The sequence below is a fragment of the Cavia porcellus genome, unplaced genomic scaffold, assembly GCF_034190915.1.
Source record: "Cavia porcellus strain 051 isolate PalLab524CR breed Dunkin Hartley unplaced genomic scaffold, mCavPor4.1 scaffold_31, whole genome shotgun sequence".
NCBI classification, from domain to species: domain Eukaryota; kingdom Metazoa; phylum Chordata; class Mammalia; order Rodentia; family Caviidae; genus Cavia; species Cavia porcellus.
In genome coordinates this window covers 28757968-28779693 of record NW_026947514.1, presented here as the reverse complement: position 1 = coordinate 28779693, position 21726 = coordinate 28757968, and the positions used below count along the sequence as shown (strand labels likewise).

The 21726-nt window shown below is 45.0% G+C and overlaps 2 protein-coding genes and 1 pseudogene across 35 annotated transcripts in view; 1 reads left to right on the top strand and 2 right to left on the bottom strand.

The window, feature by feature from the left end:
• Positions 1-7990, top strand: part of Papln (papilin, proteoglycan like sulfated glycoprotein) — a 28502-nt gene extending 20512 nt beyond the window's left edge. For all 3 annotated transcript variants that reach the window (XM_063241359.1, XM_063241358.1, XM_063241361.1), the window contains 4 exons: positions 43-170; positions 265-373; positions 1770-1936; positions 5066-7990. In XM_063241359.1, coding sequence (XP_063097429.1) covers positions 43-170; positions 265-373; positions 1770-1936; positions 5066-5241 — 580 coding nt within the window. In that variant the 3' untranslated portion in view covers positions 5242-7990. The remainder of the gene's footprint in view (positions 1-42; positions 171-264; positions 374-1769; positions 1937-5065) is intronic.
• LOC111757609 (U6 spliceosomal RNA) lies at positions 2212-2312 on the bottom strand (annotated as a pseudogene).
• The window catches only part of Numb (NUMB endocytic adaptor protein), a 196452-nt gene continuing 182013 nt past the window's right edge, over positions 7288-21726 (bottom strand). For 28 of the 32 annotated variants that reach the window (XM_063241371.1, XM_063241380.1, XM_003472400.5 and 25 more), the window contains 6 exons: positions 20344-20484; positions 16961-17165; positions 14446-14739; positions 12753-12902; positions 10076-10222; positions 7288-9214 (listed from right to left, as the gene is read on the bottom strand). In XM_063241371.1, the coding sequence (XP_063097441.1) occupies positions 8514-9214; positions 10076-10222; positions 12753-12902; positions 14446-14739; positions 16961-17165; positions 20344-20484 (1638 nt within the window). In that variant the 3' untranslated portion in view covers positions 7288-8513. The remainder of the gene's footprint in view (positions 9215-10075; positions 10223-12752; positions 12903-14445; positions 14740-16960; positions 17166-20343; positions 20485-21726) is intronic. The other 4 variants (XM_063241383.1, XM_063241385.1, XM_063241386.1 and 1 more) reach the window with 2 other exon arrangements.

The following is a 21726-nucleotide window of genomic DNA, read 5'->3' as shown; positions in this document are numbered from 1 at the left end:
CTCTCAGGCTGGAGCCCATTGTTGACTCTGCTTTGTCCCTAGACACCAGACGCAGCCAGATGGCTCTCTGGTCATCAGTCGAGTGGGTGTAGAAGATGGTGGCTTCTATGCCTGTGTTGCTTTCAATGGGCAGCACCGAGACCAGCGCTGGGTCCAGCTCAGAGTTCTGGGTAAGGCGGGAGTCGGGCCGTCAGCTTGGAGGTTAAGTGGCAAGGTGGGGCCGGATCTGGGCCATGGCTGACCGCGCTTCCTCTTTGTGCCCAGGAGAGCTGACAATCACAGGGTTGCCACCTACTGTCACAGTGCCAGAGGGCGACACAGCAAGGCTGCCTTGTGTGGTGGGAGATGAAAGCGTGAACATCAGATGGTCCAGGTAAAGCTCTGTTCTCTACGTTGAGAATCAGTGGGTTACAGTTGGCTTTGGGGACATGGTGGCCTTTAATCCCAGACTAGCTGGCCCTGCATCCATTTATTCATTCAGCATTTTTCACTCCTCCCTTCCTGGAATGTGTCAGGACTACTTTGGATCTAGGGAATTTTGGGGGCCCCAGGCAGCAGGTGGCCCTGGGTCTCACAGTTCCAGATGAGGTTTGCCCAGAGCATGGGGTGGCGGGGCGACTGCTTGGGTTGGGAGGGTGCGGGGAGGGGAGCCAGGGGAAGTGACTGAAGAGGGTGTTTGAGGGGAAGCCGCAGGGCCAAGCTGGTGTTTCAGAGGATGCTGGGAATGTGCTGCAGGCCCGGGAAGAGGCAGTGGTAACCAGTCAGCTGTTGGTGCCCAAAGCCTCAGTGCTTACACGTCTACCCTGCACATTAAGCTCAGCCGTTCATCTGGGTAATCTGTCCCTGTTGCTAACCCTGTGGGATACCTCTCAGTCCTTATGACCGTAGGGTGGCTCTGCTGGCCCCTTGTCCTTCCGGACATGTTTGCTTTCTTTGGCTCCAGGAAACAGCTGTCTTTGGTAGTTCCTATGGCTTCACCTCAGAGCCTTGGTGACGTGCTTCTTGGGGTCCCTCATGGATTTGGATTCTCTTAGGTTCCAACCCTTAAATGTGATGCCTCCTGGTATCTCATAAGCAGATTCCAAATAGTGGCACCTAAGTTCAGCCCGGCCCAAGTCTCTCCAAGTTGGAGGGAAATGATCATCACCAGTAATCCAGGCTGATTGCTTCCTCTCTCCACCCATATCCGACCTTCAAGCAAGTCCCATTATCTCACTGCCCGGGTCATCTACCCCATGTGCACCGAGACAGCAGCTGCTCTGCTTCTGGGCATCCCCCAGTCCCTGCTTAGCTCAAACATCTCCATCACCCGGGAGCCGGCCCGAAACCCTGGCACAGCCAAGGCCTGCTGAGTGCGCTGACTGGAATATCCCGCCTTCCTGCTGCTGGGTCTCCCAAAGCCACTGTCATGGGCGGTCCACTGCTGGCCAGTTGGCCAGGTCTCAGCCAGCAGCTTCCTCAGGAAAGGCTCCCCAAACACCTGTGCTCCTCACCAGCCGGGGGCAGAAGATGCCAGGCAATTCTGCTGGCTTCTCAGACACAGGGCCCTGTGCACACTGCGCCCGTGTGGGTTCATCTCACTGTTACTTTGTTTTCATAATGTTCTGCCTTTCTGGGGTGCCTATCTGCTTTCTCTTGGATGATCCAGTTGCCCTCAGGGGAGAGAGGTTGGCTGTGGAAGAGTCTTAGATCTCTCTCGGTGTCCCAGGCCTCAAACAGCCTGAAGACAAGAACAGCTGGCTGACGCTCCTGTGTCCTCCCCACCCCAGGAATGGGCTGCCAGTGCAGGCCGATGGCCGCCGTGTGTACCAGTCCCCGGATGGCACACTGCTGATCCACAACCTACAGGCCCGAGACGAGGGCTCCTATACGTGCAGCGCTTACCGCGGGAGCCAGGCGGTCAGCCGCAGCACTGAGGTGAAGGTGGCCACGCCAGGTGAGTAGCCTGTCAGAGGGCACAGGGGTGGGGGCGGGTTCCCCATGGCATCAGCTCATTCTTGGGCCTGGCTGTGAGCTGTGGAAGATGCAGGCTCAGCGATCTGAGGGACTTGAGTTTAAATCCTGGCTCACTCTGGTTGTGACTCATGGCAAGGGGCTTCCCTACCCAGAGCCTCGATTTCCTCCTCTGGAGTGGGGCTACCTGCGACCTGAGCAGAGGCGAAGGCAACTGCCCACTGGGCCAGGTAATGGTCTCACAGATGGTCAGCACTTTTTTTAATGGAATGTTTCACAAATTGGTGTCATCCTTGTGCAGGGGCCTTGCTAATCTTTGTATGGTTCCTGTTTTAGTACATGTGCTGCTGAAGGGGCACAGTGTTGTTTTAGATTTAGCAAGCTATTTCAAAAAATACAACTTCATTGTGACATTTTTTTTTTTTTCTTTTTGGTACCAGGGATTGAACTCATGACCTCACGTTTGCCAGGCAGGCGCTTATGCTGCTGAGCTAAATCCCCAGCTTTCATTGTAATGTTTAAGGCAAACAGACTACTAAGATCTCTCCATTCTAGTCGGGGTGGCAAAAAGTGGACCTAAAGAGGACCTCCATGACCCCGTGAATATTTAACCCACAAAGCATAGGGCCAGGCTCATTACCCATCATTCCACATGAGACAGGAGCCCAGAGACTCAGTGTGTTTCCACCAGTCACACAGCACAGTAGCAGCCCAGCTGGGACCAGAACCCAGCTCTTCGGACTCCCTTATATTTATGTATTTTCACTGAACTATTAACTTGTATGGAGTGGGATTTTACATGCATCATTCAGTAATATGATACTTTAGCCTTATATTCTCCAGCTCCTGCTGTTGAGCTCTATTTTAACAAATCAAAGTACCATACTGCAGTGTTACCATTATGGAAGAAATACTGCCGGTTAAGTGACACAGTGCTGAGACACCATCCGTTAAGGCGCAAAGTTGAGATGTGCAAAGTACCTCTGAGAACTGATGATTTAACGTTCACTTGCTAGAGCTGTTTCTAGGAATGAGGAAAGCCCTACCCTCTCTGATCAAATCCTTGGTCCTAGTTCATTGAGGGATGAGTAGCTGGGTGGTGCCCTGGGCCACGCAGCAGGTTCTGGTTCTCCAGGCATGATGCAGACCTGGGGAGGGCAGTGGGCTTGGAGGTGGTAGGCCCTTTCTGCTCAGCCGTTCATGCCATCGGGGCTGCAGCCTATCGGAAGTCCCTCCTGCCTGCCAGCTGAGGGGAGAACTGGTCAGTGTTTGCAGTTGCAGGTCTGTGGTTGAAATGTGGCTTTGTGAGTGGTGCCCAGACACCAGGGCCCAGCATCACTAGGTGATGTGTGCGTGGGCCCCAGAGAAAGCATCATATTTCAGGGACTTAGTTTCACTGCTATTGCATCCAGATAATTAATCTTACATGCATATACTAACTGCCCTTGAGGACCCGGATGCTCAGGTTTGTAATTAGCTGTAGGTGTCTGCATAGGAAGTTGGATTATAGTCAGAAACTTGCTTGGTGATGATTTGGTCTGCGAGGCCAAAGGGCTCACAGCTGAGTCCCAGAAGGGGCATGGCCTCAGTCCTTTACCTGCCCTCTGTTGGGTGCATGGTGCTAGTTCTAGGTGGTTTGGGGTAATTTTCCTGGCCACAAGCTATCCCCTTCTTCCGCTATCTGCATTCACTCAGGGTCTGCCCTCACCCCTGTTTCTAAGGATCACATAACACGAAGCTGCCCAGTGCTGCCCCACTGATGGCTTGTGGGCTCTGGAATCGCACTGCTGACCTTAGGGTTGGTCATGTGCTGGGGCAAGGGACATGGTTCTACTGCCAGGACTTCTTGGTCATTTTGCTTAAGACAGAGTGAGCAGCTGGCTGTGGTAACACACATACGTAATACTAGTACTTAGGAAGCTGAGGTAGGAGGATCGCTCTAAGTTCAAGGCCAGCCTGAACTACACAGTGAGACCTTGTCTCAAAACAAAAATATGAGTGGGGTAAGGAGCAGAAAATACTGCAGGGGTGAAGGATAAGCTGTTACTCATTTTTCTAAGTGATAAGGAACTCGCCATGAGGGTAAACTCTACTGTCCTAGAGTAGCCACTGAGCAAGAGAATAGTGACGGCAGGTAAGGCAGGGACAGGCTGACTGGGGCTGGCATTTTTATCTCTAGTTTTCAAGGCTGACTGGTTTCCAGCCAGGTCTTATATTTGGGGAAAGAGGGTAGTAGGTGACAAGAGTATTGATCATCATGTGGAGTGCCTGCCTTCACAGGTCCAGGTACTACAACAACCAGGTTAAGTTGATAACAAAGTTACAGGTTTTTAAAACACAATGGCTTTGCCATTTATGTGATTAGCATTAGTCCTGGCTACGCTGGCTGACTCTTCTTGAGGCCACTCTGGTTAGGTTTGGTCTTTTCATGGTAATTGTGAGGGACAAAGGAGAGGATGAAGGGCTTTCCCACTGTGAAGCCTGACTTCAGGGAAGATGAGGCACAGGCCAAAGCCTGTCAGAGCTGCTGCAGAAAGGAGAGAAGGTAACTGGGCAGGCAGCCCAGTCCTGAGATGGGCAGTGGGGCGGCTCCCACAGGGAGGTACCAGCTCCTAGAAAAGCAGTGGTGGCCACAAGGGCTTTGTTCTCGGTATATTAACACTAAAATCAAGTTAAATGTTACTAGGTTAACAGATTTTTGTATATTACATATAAAATATAAACACAAATGTGTGGTGCTGGAGAGGGAGGGAGCGCAGGGCTTCATACCTGCCAGATGCTAGGCAGGCGCTTCACTCCTGACCTGGACTCCTACCCTGGCTTGGGATACTGAAGGTATAAACCTCAGACGGGGGGAAGTGCAGCAGCGAGAGAGAGACCCTCGGATTCCTGCTGACTCAAACTGTACTTAGGGCTCATCTGACCCAGTTTTCAGCTCAAGAGGGGTAAAACAAAAGGCATGATTAGCTATCCAGTTGGTAAAGAGCTGGGGGTCTATGAAGGGCTGTGAGATGCTGGGGCAAGGCCTGCAAGCAGTGAAACCCCAACCCGCCTCATGCTGGTACAAGTGGCAGGTGAGAATCTGCCTCACCCTCTCTTGCCTGTTCTGCAGCGGCGGTGGCCCAGCCCAGGGAGCCCAGCGGAGAGTGCATCGATCAGCCGGAGCTGGCCAACTGTGGCTTGATCCTGCAGGCCCAGCTCTGTGGCAATGAGTATTACGCCAGCTTCTGCTGTGCCAGCTGTTCCCGTTTCCAGCCGCACCCTCAGCCCGCCCAGCAGCAGGGATGAAGGCTGGCTCTGACGCCGTTCTGAAGAATTGAGAAGGAAAACTCGGTCTCCTCTCCCTGGCTGGCAAGGGAATCATCTGGAGACACTGCCCTCGAGAAAGTCACCCAGTGTCTTGCCCCCAGCAGCCACCAGGACTAGCCTAACTCTGCAATCCCCAGCGGAGTCTGCACAGCTGCTGCTGAGTTGTCAAGAGCGGGCTGGTTGGAGGGTAGCCTTTCCCCTGCACTGTCTCTTTACAAGGATCCCTTATCTGAAATGTGTGGGACTGGAAGTGTTTCTGAGTTTGGAATATTTGCCGACTAGGATTGAGCATCCCTAATCCCCCAAATCCTGAAACACTTCTGTGTCATGTGGGTGCACAAAATATTTTGACTTTGGAATATTTTGGGTTTCATGTTAGGAATCCAAAGGATCAGGTTTTTTGTTTTTCTCTTTTTCAAACAGGGTCTTGTTATGTAGTTCAGGCTGACCTTGAACTCACAATGCCTCTCCTGCCTCAGTCTCCTGGGTGCTGGGATTATAGGTACGCGCCACTGCCCAGCTAGTTCACTGAATTTTAAAGCAAGGTGCTGGACCTGACTTACGGCTCGGTGGAGAGGTGGGCAACAGTTGTCTTTTAAGGGGAATGCCAACTCCTACTGTGTCAGCGAAGTATCCTGTGTTAGAGCCAAGCCCCATCTGGGGTCTGGTCCACCGCTCACATCGCACCTTCCTGGGTAGGAAATCTCATCGCCGAGAGGGCTGGCAGCATCAAGCTCGGAAAGCTCTGACCAAGGCAGAATGTAGCCTCACAGGGTGTTGGGATGAAAGAGCCCAAGTTAGCATTGTCATCTCAGCAGGGAAGGCCTGGAAAAGCTGCTTCCTTCACTGGGAAGCTGCACCTGAAGCCCTTCTGAGGCCAGCATGGACAGATGGCTGTGACAGTCTGTGACTCCTTTACACAGCTGGCTGGCCTGGTCTCTGTGGAAGCAGAATGTTTGTTGCCAGAGAGAAATCAGACTACTGTTACGAACAGCATTAGTGGAATGGGAACCGGGGTGGGGGGATGTGGGTGTGTGTGGGGAGTGTAACAGTGAAGTGGTTTCAGAAATGGTGTAAGTGGCAGGAAGTAATGGTGTAAGTTGCAGAACTTCTGACTCCTCAATGCTGAAATAGGCCTGAGTTCAATTAGCTGCTCAGTTCCCTTTCACTTCAGCTTCTCCCAGCGGCCTGTCTAGTACCGAAGGTGATTCTTGCATGTAGGCAAGATGGTCATTCCAGTGACTGAAGAGCTGAAAGGCAACTTTCTTTAGGTACTAATTGGATGGAAAAGAAATGGTGTCACGAGGAGGCTACTGCTCAGGCGGCCTCTCAGTCAGGGTAGAGATCTTCATTTCCCATCAAAACACTGAGAAGCAATTCTGTTCATTCATCAGGCCTGCTTTGTTTATAGAAAATGGAAAGCACTGCTTTTTGGGACTTCCCGGCTTGATGAAATGGGCATGTGCTTCTGAAGGTACAGCCAAGACCAGCTCTTTACAGTTAGCCCTTCTTAGAACTAGTCACAGAATAGTAAGTCCAGAGGTGACGGTTAGTCACCCCAGACCAGCAATTCTCAACCCTCTTCTATACTGGAAACTAGTCCCCACGTCCCTCAAACCCACTAATAGTCTGACTTAACTGGTCTCAAGTACAGGGTGGGCATTAGTTTTTTGCTTTTTTTCTCTTGGGGTGTGTGTAGGGGGCTTAGTCTATCACTGAGCTACACTCCCAGTCCCAGGGATTAGGACTTTAAAGTGCAAGTGATTCTAATACGCAGCCAAGTGGAGGGGGACAGTGCCAGCCCTGGGGCAGGGTAAGATGTCACCTTTGCATCCAGTTCCTAGCTGAGGTCCAATGCTATTCCAGGCTACACCTCATCCTGCATACGTTGCTATAGATGAAAACATTGTACGGCTATAATTGTCCCCAAGATTTTCTAGCCACTAAATGAGCAGTTTATCATAGCAGCAGAGACAGAATAAGACTTTAAACTCAGAGGAAAGAATAGCCCTTCATGGACGAAAGTGTCTACCATGAACATTTATTTTTGTTAAAGCAGATTATAAATTCTCATCAGTACAAATATATATATAACTTACATTTGATTGTAAGGCCAACGTTCAAAAGTAAAAATGAGATGGGATTTCATGTTACCCGAGGTCAAGTGGCTGCAACTGGCAATGGGGTGGTCTCACCAAGGGGGTGGTGGGTTGGGGCACACAAAGCTAATAAACCAGGTCCTCCTCCCCACAGATCATAGGAACAAAACTTAAAGGACAAGAGCCAATTTACCAACACAGGAAACTGTTCCCTGCTGTGGAGATGTTACTGTCATCTTAGTGTTAAAGGATTAAAAGGAAATTCCACTGATATATAAAATAGTCTCTACAGAGCACAGGTTGATGTAATTAAAATGACATTAGAATTTCATCAAAGGTTTAAAACCAGGACAATACTGCTTTCATTTAATTTAAAACTACAACCTAGTGCCTGTTGGTCCTAAGCATGATTGTTGTTGCAATGTGCTACTTACAATGACAGCAAACAAGCTAGGGACTGCCTGCAATGTCCACCCCTTTTTACTTCAGTAGGCATCAATGATCAATCTTATGTACAATTTCTTACAAATAACCCTTTTTTGGCAAGATTACTTACAACTTTTTAATATTGAGAACTATTTAAAATATTCTAAATGCATAAAAATAAAGATTTTGGCTTTTGATATATATATTTATTCTGTTACTCAAAATGGAAGCTCACCTTTCACACCCCCAAACAGCCCTGGTGGGCAGCTGCTTCTGCACCTTCCGGTGGTGCCAACTGCCTGTCTTCCCAGCCCAAGCTCAAGCCACTCTCTCCAGCGTGAAGGCCGGTCTTGGAAGGAGCCAGCTGAACGGCCTCAAGCATAGTTTTGCTTCGGTTGTGTTTTATATTCCAGTAAATGTGCTTTGAATAGATTCCTGTGCAGCACTTCAGTCTCGCTGTTGCCAGAGACTTATATGAGGGTGAGGGGAGAAGGGGAGTGTGGGCAATATTTTCTGACTTGTCTGGCCTAGCTGCAAGACAGTATTTGCTAGGAATGGCTTGCCTCACTTCCAGAAGTCGGCCCTCACTGCACTGTGCCTGGACTTGTTCCTTGGGACCTTTGGGATTAGTGAAAAGTGTACTGAGCGAGAAGACAAAGTCCCCTTTGACCTCCACCCCCTGCCTCTGCCTAAGGACAGACAAGATACACAAGCTATAGAGACTGCTTAAAGTTCGATTTCAAACGTCTTCTGTAAGTCACTGGAGAAAGGGTTGGTAGGGGAGGGATTAGCGCGCTGCTTGGACTTACTCTCTAATGCAGCCCACTGGGCTTCGAAAGGATCCACTGGGCAAGTGCCCCCAGCAGCCTCTGCGTGCTTGTCTCCCGAGGCCAACCTGCCATCGTCTACACCATTGAAAGCCGCAGAACCGTTGAGGTGCTGAGCAGGAGGCTTAAAGAAGGGACTGGCAGTAGCACTGCTTGTCTCGTACTGAGGGAATGTCTGCTGCTTGACCAGGCTAGGTGACGGATGGGGGAGAGTGACCTGAGAATGGCCTGCAGTGCCGAACACGTTGGCTACCATCTGGGAGGGGGTGATGCCTACCACAGGCACACTAGGGGCTGGGTAGGGCATCCCATTGGCCACAGGATAGGACTGGGCAGGAACAAAGGCTGGCTGCAGTGGGGGGACCACACCCACGGGCACAGGCTGAGCAGGGAGGAACGCGCTCCCTTGGAAAGGCGGTGCTGGCTGGGAGATGGCAGTGGGTGGAGGTGGCTGCAGGACTGGCTGCAGAGGAGTCGCTGAGGCTTGGGGCTGCTGGGCCCGGACGCTCTTGGATACTTCTTCTAGCCAGCGGTCAGCCTCTGAGGGAGTGCGTCTATGGCCAGTCTGGAGGTCTGGAGCGGATGGGCCCCACTCAGTGCCTGAAACCAGCAAGACGGAGAGAGAGGAGAGTTAGGCAGTCTCTTCCCTCACCCATAGCCTCAGTTATTTGATCCTAACAAGGATCTGTCCTTGGAACAAGAAACAAGGAACAAAAAAGACATCCTTCTCCTGGGATGTTCTGTAGCTTTGATAGGTGAAAGTATCATACTCTCAGCTGAGATTCTGTGGTAGGAGGAGACCCTGTTAGGCCATGCTGCCATCTCAGCCATGCTGAGGCGCTGTCTGATATGCCTCCAGTGCACTGACCTAAGGCAGCTGGCTGGTGTTAGAAATGTTCCTTGTTCCCATGGCTCACCCACAATATAAACACTAGCTTGCACATGCCCCACAGTACTCAAAGGATTCATCTCCAGTCTAACAGAGCCAACACTCAGCATCGCCCATGACATGGCCACACCTTGCGGGCCGCTGTCTGGTTTCTAGTCACATGGTATTCCTTTCTGGTGAATTATTATTACTATAAAATGTAATTCCTTATCTTATAGGACAACTAGTAAATACAGAAAAGTTAGTAAACAGAGAAAAGCACTGCCCTGTGGGAGGCAAGGTTCCCTCTTCCTACAGGAATGTTTGCCCTCTGCCAAGTCAAGGGGTGGATTCCCTGGGGGCAGGGCTCAGGAATCTGTATTTCATAGAAATCTCTATGGATGCCTCAGTGCTATAGTTCTGAGAATATCAATCTGATATTTTTTGTTCCCTTCCTTTACCACCCTGTCTAGGAGGGAAAATACTTTTCCTAAAAAGGATTCTTCTCTTTCCCACCTGGGTAACTGCTGTTTATAGAACCAAGGTCACTTATCTGATCCCAGAATCCTCACCACCATCTGTGGCCACCTTACCCGGATGTGTGGCTGCAATTTCCTTGTTAGCAGCAGCAGGGGCATGGGCCCAAGGGTTGGTTTCACGCACAGGCATTGCTACGGGTGCTAGAGCGGTATGGGCTGGCTTAGCAGCAAGCACATGGAAGGCTGAGTCAGTGCCATTAGCTACAATGGGAGCAGACAACATCAATGGAGTTAATTCATGCAAGATGCACGAGTGACCTCAGGGAGCTGCGTCAGTCAGGCCAATGTGCAACACTGGTGGAGGAGGTGAGAAGGAAGAGCTGACAGTGGACAACCATGCTGTCTTGCAATGGGTACACGGACCTTTTGGCAAAGAAGGAATCAGAGATTTTAACTGCAACGATTATAATGATAAAGTCAAATGACTGTTTTGGAAAAATATGTGCATAGGAAGAGCAGAAATGAAGCCTACAAAAATTTTCAAATTAAGTTGAACAGAGCTGCTTTTATAAGCAGCAAAAAAAAAAAAAAAAATCTATTCCAGATATAACAGCCTCTGGCTTAATGAAGTAGATAAGGCATTTCTTTCTTCTATGCTTTTCCAAAAGTCAAATTATAAGAATAATAGTAATTAAATATATTTCATTAAGTGCTGAGCACCAGGCTAACAGTATTTTATGTGCATCATCTCAGACTGGCACAGTAGGACCACTGGGAGTTGATATTCTGCAGATGACTGAAACCTTATATAGAACCAAACCCAGTATATAATATTTTCTCATATATATACCTGCAATCAACTGTAACTTATAAATTAGGCACACTGAGATTTATAACAATAAAAAATAGAATAACATATTATAGTACAAATTATTTAAATGTATGGAATATTTACTTCTGGAATTTTTTATTTAACATTTGGAGATGGCAGAGGGCTATGAGTAACTGATACCTAGGAAAGAGAAACCATAAAGAAGGGCAAACTACTGTATTATGTATTTCCATATAAAAGATGAGAAATCAAACAATATTTTATTTGCTTAATAAACTTATACTTTTTTTTTTGGTACCAGGGATTGAATTCATGATCTCACAACTTGCCAGGCAGGCCCTTATACTGTTTAGCTAAATCTCTGGCCCTACTTCTATCTTTTTGAAAAATTTTTCCACTTGCAATGTTCACAATAACTCAAAGTGCCTACTATCTTTCCTCATCTCTGTTAAAACCTCCTAACCCTGTTTCTTTTACTCTAGAAATCTGTATCAGTCTCTATTCTTTATCCCTGTATTATACTTAATATGGTACAGACAAGCATCTCCTCCTGCTTTGTAATATAAAATCCACTAGTTACGACTGGGCAACCATGCTTATGGTGTTGGCAACGTTACACACCTTCTGTCTAAAAACAATCTCTCTCTAAACTGAGGTTCCCTTAAAGGCAGTGAAAGGACTATATTCTATTCAATTTCCTATACCCAGTTGCCTTATAAATAGGCATGGTCAGTTGAAAGCAATGCATGCTACATTTAGAAAGATCTGAGTTTAAATCCTGGCTGTATGATCTGGGCATTTACTTAACCTCTCTAAGCATCTTTTTTTTCTTTTAAATTGGTCATGCCTAGCTCAAAGGCTGTTGTGGGATTAAATTAGATAATGCATGAATACTCAACACCAGTGTGGCAAGCACCATGTTAAGTGCTCAGTATGTGGCGCCTATTCTTAGTATTCTCTAGTATTATAAATACTTGTTAGATGAGATGAAAGGTTATTTGGTGACATGAAGGTTTGATGGGGCAGAAGAAGAAAAGAGAAGGAGGCGGAGAAGAAGAAGAGACAGATGCTGACTCTCCTGGAGTCAAGGCAGCATCCTCCAGTAGGAGTGGGGTTCTGTCTCCAGGCATGACTTTCTCTGAGCTTTTTTTCAAAAAAGAATGAAGGAAGGGCAACCATAGGAACTCTAATAAGGAGTTTAAATTACATTCACTGTCAACTCAAGTCAATGCCAACTATTCATGTGACATCTCTGAAAAAAAAATTAGTAAGTCTTCAATTGCAGAAGTAAGTTTTAGGACATTTGTTACAGAAGCTAACCTACAGAGCCAAAAGGAGTGCCTGTTCTTTATGAATCCCAAAGACAGGAGTCTAGGTGTGTTCAGGCTTCTCAACCTGGGAGCTGCTGCTCTTTTGGGCCTGCTAATTCTTCACTGTGCCTGCTGTCCTGTGCATTGAAGGAGGGTTGGCAGCATCCCTGGCCTCTATTAAGTTGCCAGCAAAACATTCCTCTCGGCAACTTATAAAACCCCAATATGTCTCCATACAATGAATGCCAAACTTTCCCTCAGGGGGCAAAGCAGTACCTGATTGAGAACTGCTATGCTAAATAAAGCCTAATGGTAGAATAAATCCTGGTGCCTGGTGCTTCTGGAAGACTGGTGGGACACTCTGACCCTTCACTGTCAAGTGGCAAATTAAGCAGTGGGTTGGGGTTACAGAAACTCATAATACAAGGAACAAAAGACAGGCACATGCATGCAACACGATGAAGGCTGACAGCTTAGGAAACAGGAAGGGAAACAAAGCACAAAGATACTGCTTAATAGGGAAATCAGTGGTTCTAAGACACTGGTACTGGGTCTGACCAGCTAGGGAGAAGCGGAGGATGCCAACTCACAGCTAGTAACCAGTGAGATCAGAGCACTACTTTAAAGAGGGCAGGCCTGGGGCACTGACCTTGGAAGGTAGGAGACTGTGGTGCCACCATTGTCACTGGTTTGGTCATTGGTGCGGAGGAGAAGGGGTCCTCAGAGGGGGTGCTGAAGGCATTGGTGATCTGGGAGCACAGGGAGCTGATGCTTTCCGCTTCTCCTTCTACCTCTGGCACTGTAAGGCAAACAAAATGGTTCCAGACGGAAAAATGGAATAACCCTGAACTGTGCCATCAGGACACCAGCTGGCATTTTATACTGTATCTCTTTTTGAGGAAGCAAAAGGCTCTGTCTGGTGAGGCTTTAGAAATAGTTTCCAAAAATTTACCTACCACCATTTCATTGGCTTTTCTGATGGGAAAGTATAAAATGTCAAAAAATGTATTTTTCCTAACACATCTCCAAATTTCTTTTGTTCCATTTCTTGTGACGTTATGTGGAATTTGGTGTCCTCATTCTTTTTCTACCAAAATATTTAACCAGCTAGATCTTTTTGAAAGACGCTTCTCCTATTTGCCTTTCAACCAGTCACCATGGCTGTGGTCTGAATTAAGTTCTGGTGCCATTAAGTAATTACAAAAAATGGGGTAAAGTCCAGGCCACCAGCAGATGCAACAGTGCCTTTCTCTGAGATACAGTAACAATGCCATCACTCATTTTTCTGTAAAGTCTCTAGTACCAAGTATATCAACTGTGATAAAAAGAAAAAGTGAACTTAAGTGTAGGACTCTAGAGTCTTTGTTCTTTTTGTAGCACTGAGGAAGCTAATTATGTGTGCTGAAGCTCATCTGTGGAGAGAGAACAGTTTTTATTCTCTACCTGTTTCCCCAGAGGGAAACTGAAATGGAGTACTTGACACATCTGGGGTTTCAGTTTTTAAAGGCATTGGAGGCTGAAAAGGCCCTCAGTGATTATTTAGTCTACTGCTCTTTAAGCCTACTTTCACCTGGAGAAAAACCCAACTCTCTGTTCTTTTGTACTGCTACCAGTGGGATGCCTACTGAGACAGGGCTTCCTCACAAACCATCACAGCAATACCGTGATGTGTTTCAGAGGGAAGTAAAACAGGGCTCAAAAAAGCATCGACCAGATCTAACACGTTAGCTCTGGATCACATGAGGACAGAGGTTACAGGCTGGCTCCGTTGAATCGAGGCCACACAAAGGCCTGTATGGCAGTTCTGAAAGGTAATGACTGAATGTGAACAAGTCCACACTGCCTCTAACGAACAACACATCTTAGATTTATACAGGGGCCCATTTAGAGTTTCCTTCCTATGGAGTCAACCGGCCACAAGAACAATGAACACTTATCCGCTGCTTCTGGTACATCTGCCAGTAGTGTTATTTAATTGTACGTTTTCCTAAAGCCTTTTTTAATTAATCCCTTCTTGGGTCCCAAATGGTAGGGTAAGAATGAAAATTTGAAACCCTGAATGTTTGGAAACAGACCGGTTGAGAGGCGGCGCATTTACATCAGGAAAAGCCATAAACTTTGTGGCTCAGACTAGAAATTCCATCTATTTGTTGAGGGGAACTTAATGATTCATGTCCCCTCTGCAGACCTTTGTTTTCTCCTGGGGAAATGACACAGATAAAACCACCAATAAGCCTGAGAGACCGGAGCAGCTGGCTTAATGGGCTCTGTTGCTACCAGAAATGATGATACTGCTTCTGTGCCAGAGCATCATGGGACGAGTCAGGTGTGTGCTGTGTTACCTGCATTTTTAATGGGGAAATCAGTCTTCCTCTGCATAGTGGAAGGCAGCTCGTTGATGCGTAGGGATAGTTGGCGTTTAAAGGGTGACATCTTCTGGCTAAGAGCAGGAAATCCTCGGAAAGAGCCCTGGCGAGCAAGCTGTTCAATCGGTGCGTGGCGGCGTGGAATGGCATGAGGGTTGTTCATCTCTAACGAGGCAGTGCTGTCCGATGTGGGAGAAGTAGGAGAGGATGGGGACGGGGCAGAGTTGCCAGAAGCTACGGATCCACCAGAAGCTGTCTTATCTGTTTCAGCTCAAGAAAATCAAGAGCAAGAAGACCTTAGAAATGATCTTCCAATGTTCTAAATTTATAGAGCTGACCTCAAAGGCCTCTTTTCCTTCTACTTATCTTTTGCCCAGTGTCCTCAGATATGTTACATGCAGTGCATATCACATATCATATTTATAAAACTCAAATATTCAATTCTTTATTCTCATGCAGTGATTTATAAATTAAGACTTCCAACAAGATTTTAAAAATCGAGTTCCAGTGAACTTCTTATGTGAGGTCCTTTAAAGAATGATGGGTTGTGGTTTTTAGAGCTTGTCTGAGTGTGTGTATGGGGGTGACTTTGAGAGTGGAAGAATCAGAAAGGTCTATGATTTTTTTTTTTTTGGTCTTTTTCGTTTTTAACCGGTACCAGGGATCGAACTCACGACTGCCTGCTTGCAAGGCAGGCACTTATGCCGCTGAGCTAAATCCCCAGCCCCTGGTCTATGATTTTCTTAGCTGTCAAAAATCTTTAAATCACAAATGTATGCACTTGTGGTTCATTTGACTGTAGAAGGAAAATCATTTTTTTTTTTTTAACTGGTACTGGGGATTGAACTCATGACCACCTGCTTGCAAGGCAGGTGCTTATGCCGCTGAGCTAAATCCCCAGCCCTAGAATGAAATCTTAAGTTGGATTAGACCTAAATCTATGACTGCTTCCAGTACCAGGTGAGTCCCCTTCCTGTGTGTCCCTGTGTGTGATACTGTGGACTGAACCCAGGGTTTTTATGTTGAACAACATCCTCAGCTCTGCCTGAGACAGGGTCTTGCTAAGTCACTATGTTGCCCAAGCTGGGCTTGAATTTGTGATCCTCTTGACTCAGCCTCTCATAGTGCCTGGATAGGTGTGTGCCATGATGCCCAGTTTTGAGTACCACTGTTTGTGGCAAATCTCTACCTCAATCTTCATGATCTATTGCAGATCTTAGGGCTTGATCTCTTTGTCACATGCTGTGCACAGCAGTATTACTTGATGGCATCAAAGAATATGCTTTCAGAGGTGGGGATGCAGCTCAGTGCAAGAACAATGCCTAGCATATGTGAGGTCCTGATTTTGATCACCAGAACCACACACACATGTGCAGCCTGTGGTCTAAAAATTACTACAGTATACTAAATAATGGCTATTCGGGGAACTTTCTACTAAAGCTAGCATGACTTCTTTTGAGAAGAGATCTCACTATGCTGCTGGTCTCTAACTCCTGGCCTCACATGATCCTTGTCTCAGCCTTCCAAGTAGCTGGGGCTAAATAGTCAACATGTGTCACACAGCTGGTTAGCATGTGTTTTATTCTTTGCTATCCTGGAACAAATGTTTACAAGAAATGAAAAGAAAAAGTTCACACTCAGCTGAGTGCAGTGGATTGAGGCTGTAGTCCCAGCTACTCAAGTGGCGGAGGCAAAGCATCACTTAAACCCAGGAGTTTAAGTCCAGTCTGGGCAATATTTTATCAGCCCGACTGCCACAACTGTGACACCATCAATAATTTTGAATAAATATTGTGTATTTTCGAAGATCTTAAAAATTAGAGCTGTTTGTGTCCGTGCTGATGATGAGGTAACACAACTAGTTCAGTATAACTAAAAGATATTAAAGACATAAAAATTAGCAAAATTATATTAATATCTATTAGTTATATTGAACTATTTGTGTACCTCTAGTTGGCTTTAGCCTAGATATATAGAAGAATACAAGCATTTTCTCCAAGCCCTAATAGTTTTAAAATGTACCCAACCAGCTAGGTGTAATCCCCGCACTCAGGAAGCTGAGGTAGGAAGACTGCCAGGAACGTAAAGCCAGCCTGTATCACACAGCAAGACAATGTCTCAAAAAACTAAAAGAAAAAAAAAGGCACCCAACTCAACTTTACAGACTCAATCACTTCAATGCGTGTACCAGTATTTCTACTATAATGTCACTAAACTAGTCATTCTAAAGGAAGGCACTCCTGTAAGATTTCTGGCTTTGTTATTAAGGTTTTTTACCTATTGCTAAGGGTTCTCTCTTTTTATGGGGGAGAGGGAGACCTGGAGACAGAACGCAGAGCCTCATATGCTAAGCAAGCACCCTATGAGCTATACTCACACTCCCAGGGGTCTCTTTGATTACGTGAGAACTTGTCCCTGACAGCTTTAACATATTAACGTGTTGGGGGAAACTGCATTTAATAAACACGTAGTGTAGTAGAACACATTGTACCTTTCTTGGCATCTTGCATTTGTTTCATAATCTCCTCTCTTTCTGCTTGTTCTGTGGCAGTTGTGACACGAAATGATCCTTCTCTTGTAAAAGTCGTTCGACTGGCATCAAAAGTAGCAGTCACCCCACATTCCTTCTCCCGCTTCTGCTTACGCTCGAGGCAGGCTGCAAAAGCACAGCCTACTGCATGGCTCAATCTTTCACCCTGTAGAAAGCAAAGGTTTTTAAAGCTTTTTAAGAGCCATACTACCAACAATTACATAAGACCAAATGTTGCAAAATCCAGCTTAAAACTAAGTTTTAATATATTATCACCTTCAATTTAGATAAATAATATTAGAAAGTACTTAAGAGACTTCAATTATATTAGCTGCTACAGTCCTCAGGTAAAGCAATCGCCAGCAACCTGTGCTTCTGTGAACAGTCACAGGGAGGTCCTTATTACTAAAGCTCCATTTGTCATGTCAGCTCTGCCACCAGCTTAGGGCACACTGCTCAAAGTTCTATGTCTTTACGCATAAAACTTTAGTTGCTCTTCAGGTAAAGAGTTGCAATATTTGCCAGGTATTTCTAAGAAACCATGGAGAGGCAGGGCAAATTTTAGTCACTTAAATACATTCTCAAATAAATAAAAACACCAAACCAAAACAAAACACAAAACTTCTAATAAGTACAACTCCCAATTAAAAAGACTCAAAGGCAAGCTTAGCTTCCTGTTTGCCTTGTCTGATTGCTTCCCAAGTCCTGCTGAGCAACCTTTCCCACTGAAAGACTCAGTGCTTGCACTTTGCTTCCTGCCGTCTGTATCTTCTAGCCCTCTCGTACCAACTCTTACCTCCCAACTACACACAGGTAAAAGAGAAAACCTGCTTTCACCTATATTCTCTGCTTACAAATTAAACAGCTAAAATGATTTGCTTGTGCATGGGAAGAGCTAGGAACTTGTATTAAAACTGCTTTATAGATATACTCATTACCCGATTTAATAAATCCAATGGATTTTTTTTTTTAAACCAGGGTTATCCTGTATTTTAAATCATATCCCTAATTGTAGAACAGAAGAGAGAGGATAGTAACTGTCAGCATCATTCACAGTGAGAAGAGATATTTGGGACAGGGAGGCTTTCAAGTATTTATTGTCTTTCAAAATTAAACCCACGGGCCTAGAGATTTAGCTCAGTGGCACAGTTAAATCCCTGTGAGGTCCTGAGTTTGATTCCCGGTACCAAAAAAATCAAACCAGACCAAAACATGCAAAAACAAAACAAAACAAAACAAAACAAAAAAAACCCACGCAGGCAGCTGCCTCTCTGCATGTAAGTGAACAAGTCATTTCATTGGATTTGCATATGCTGCTGTAAGTATCATAAGGAAAGATAATGTTTAAAGTGCTTTTTGCCCTAAGTTTTTATATGATTGTAAACCTTTTGACTGTTTAAAGTCTGTAAAGACTTACCCTACGAATTCACATGATTTTTAATTTTCCAGTAAGATAAATATCAAGCTAGAGTGTTGAATTCATTTGCATTTGAGCAGAGTTCTATTACAAGGACAGATCTATATAGGCCAAGAAAGTTTATTTTTTCTCTTATGCTGTTTTTTTTTTTAATGACTCGCACGTTTTATCATAAACATGTTCTTTAAAAGACTCAATACTTTTTTGATTTTTGAGACAGGGTCTTGTTAGGTATTTTTATCTATATTGATGTCATATATCTATCTCAGTCTGGCTTTGGACTCACTATGTAGTTTAGGGTAGCCTCAAACTTGCAATCCTGCTGTCTCAGCCTCCCAAGGGCTGGGATTACAGGCTTGCACCACAATGCCTGTCTCCTAGCCATTTAAAAATTTTTTGAGACAGGGTCTTGCTATGTTGCTCGTTTGCCCAGGGTGGTCTCAAATCTGCCACCCTTCTGTCTCAGCCTTCTAGGGTACTCAATTACAGATGTTTGACTTCACACTCAAAAATAAACGCAAATTTTTAAACCTCAACCCCAACTTTCTGAATAAAAAATTCTGGGAGTAGGGCCTGCTGATTCTGATACGGTAGAACTGCTAGCCTCAACGGTTCAAACAGCTTCTGGGCTATGACTTGACAATAAAGTGGTTTTAAAATTAGTACTGGGAAATTCCAAGCTCTGGATCTTGTGACTATAGTGATAGCAAAATATATACCTCTGTGGCTTTTTTACAGTCTGATACAGGGGTGGTGGAAGAAAGTAGTTCAATTACTGCAACTTATTTTCAAAGCCCACCAACTTTGACTATATTAACTATAATTTTTGGAAAAGTTAACTGTTGGACAGAATCGGTTAAGTGTACTGATAAGCATCTAATTTAATCTTTCACAGTTACTTCCATTAATAGAAGTGAATACTAAGACTTAGAGAATGTTAACCCACAATCCCAGATAGTAGGACCCAGAATCATGACTGGACTCCAGATTCCACTCAGCCTCAGGCGTTGGACATTTGTTTGTAATACTTATACAGCTTTAAAAATATTTTGGTCAATGTTAGAGCGTAGCCATACTTCTGCTGAACTTTGAGAAGAGCTTTACTGAGGGGTGGTAGCTTTTGTAGGTAGTTTATTGAGTCTGGACTTTTAAAAATCCCAGAAATCACATACTCAATACTACATGCAGTCAGATCACTGTCACCTAACATGCTTGTCTTCCATGTCAGAATTCTGGGTAACTTTTAAGTGCCAAAGTTTCTGGCAGGAGACACAGCTCAGTACTTGCCTCCCACACATAAGGACCTGTGTTTGACCCTCTGCAAACCAAAAGGAAAAAAATTAAACCATTAAACAGTTTGTCATAGTTCATTCTACCATAATTTAGTATTCCTAGTTTTTAATTATAAGTGTACTTCTGTTCAATATTCACTTGTAGTAGCCTTTTTGCTACTAAATACATTTATTAGCCGTTTCTACCAGATGTATTTATTTCTACCAATGTTTCTACTCAGATATGTTAGCAAACAAATACACTTAAAATTCCTGAGGACACTTCTAATAATAAAAGTTGCAACTAAAGTTTGGCAACCATCATTATCAGAGTAGTTTTTTTTCTCTTTTTTGAGTTTTTCTGTCATGCTGGGGATTGAACTCAGAGCCTCATGCATGTTCCACCACCCCCAGCACACCAGGGCAGTTTTACTTTCCTTTAATGATACTGGGTCTCATCCAATCATTTTGCTCTGTGAATTGCAACTCACAGTATCACACCAAGAGTAAATCACCTCAGTAAAAGGAGCAAAATCTTAGAAGGCATTTTCAAGAGCAGCTTTAGTATCATGTACTTGCTGAAAGGATAGTGGAAACTACTTGGCTGAGATAACCCAGAAGGAGCTTGGCTGAGAGTAACTCACTGTTGGACTCACCGTGTCCTTGACAGCCATGAAACAGTGACAGATCCAGCGGCGAGTGGTGCCATCACGACATATGTAAGAGAAGGCTCTGTCAAAGTTCCTATCTGGGGCACAGAAAGAAACTTTCTCTATTGTTTGGTCAACTATGAGGTCCTAGAAAATGGGAAACATGAGAGAAAGAAGACTTATGAAGTTATTCAGTCTTTTCAGAATACACACTGGATGGTCATCACGACACAAATCTCTTATCTGACGCAGCTCAGCTAGGGAACAGGTCTATCTGCAACCAGTAGTTTGAGAATCTGTTTTAGAACCATTTGCCCAGGTGCCTCTCTTATTTTATCCACATCTTAAAAATGTATGTTGGTTGATTCTAGTTTCAGATCTTTCATGGTAGATGCCCTGGACATTTGGCAATACATGTAAATAAATATATATTTAATTTGATTTGTTTGTAAATACAAGCAAAAAGACATGATAATCTTGTTCCCAGCAATCTGCACATACACTGTTCTGCATACTGTTCTTTTCAAGTAATAATACATCCCACCCAGTGAAACATTATCTTCAGCAATACTGGAGATTGAACCAAGGGCCACACTCTGAGCTGCATTCCCAGCCCTTTTTATGTATTTACTTTAAAAATCTGAGACAAGGCTTCCCTAAATTGCTCAGGCTGGCCTTGAGTTTGCAATTCTCCTACCTCGTCCTTCCTCAGGTATTGTATTTTTCATGTGTATAATTTCTGTTCGGTTTTTAGATTCATTTCTGAGATTTTCTTTATATCCCTGAGTATAGTTATAATGCTCACTTCAATAAAAGTTTTGTCTGCTAATCCCAAAGTCTAGATCAGGCACATTGAAATTGCAGCCTAAGAGAGACATGTGGTTCTAGACAGCTGATAATGTGGTCCCACAAGATCAACTTTTTATTATGTGATTTTTAGTAACATTTTTCAATCATAGACTGCACAGGTGCACAGAATGCTGAGTAGGGAAGGGCACAGGGCAGTGCTAGGCTCAACTCTTGGACCCGACACATGATCAAACCAAAACCCACATGCCAAGTGTGGTGTGGTGGCACACACCTACAATCCCAGCACTTGGGAGGTTGAGGCAAGAGGATCACTGTGAGTTTTAGGCAAGCCTGGGCTACACAATGAGGCCAAGGCCAGGCTATAAAGTGAGATTCTATCTCTAAATAAATAAATAAATAAATAAAGACCAGATCCCACAAAAGAAAAGAAAAGATGTCACAAGTGTCAGTTGTCATGCTCTGGTGCAAGTTGGTGAACAAAACATAACGATTACTAGTAATAGTATTTTAACCTACAATGTGTGTATCTATGAAAACAGGCATATTTTTGTTATTAAGAAGATGTGTTAGTTTTCCTAC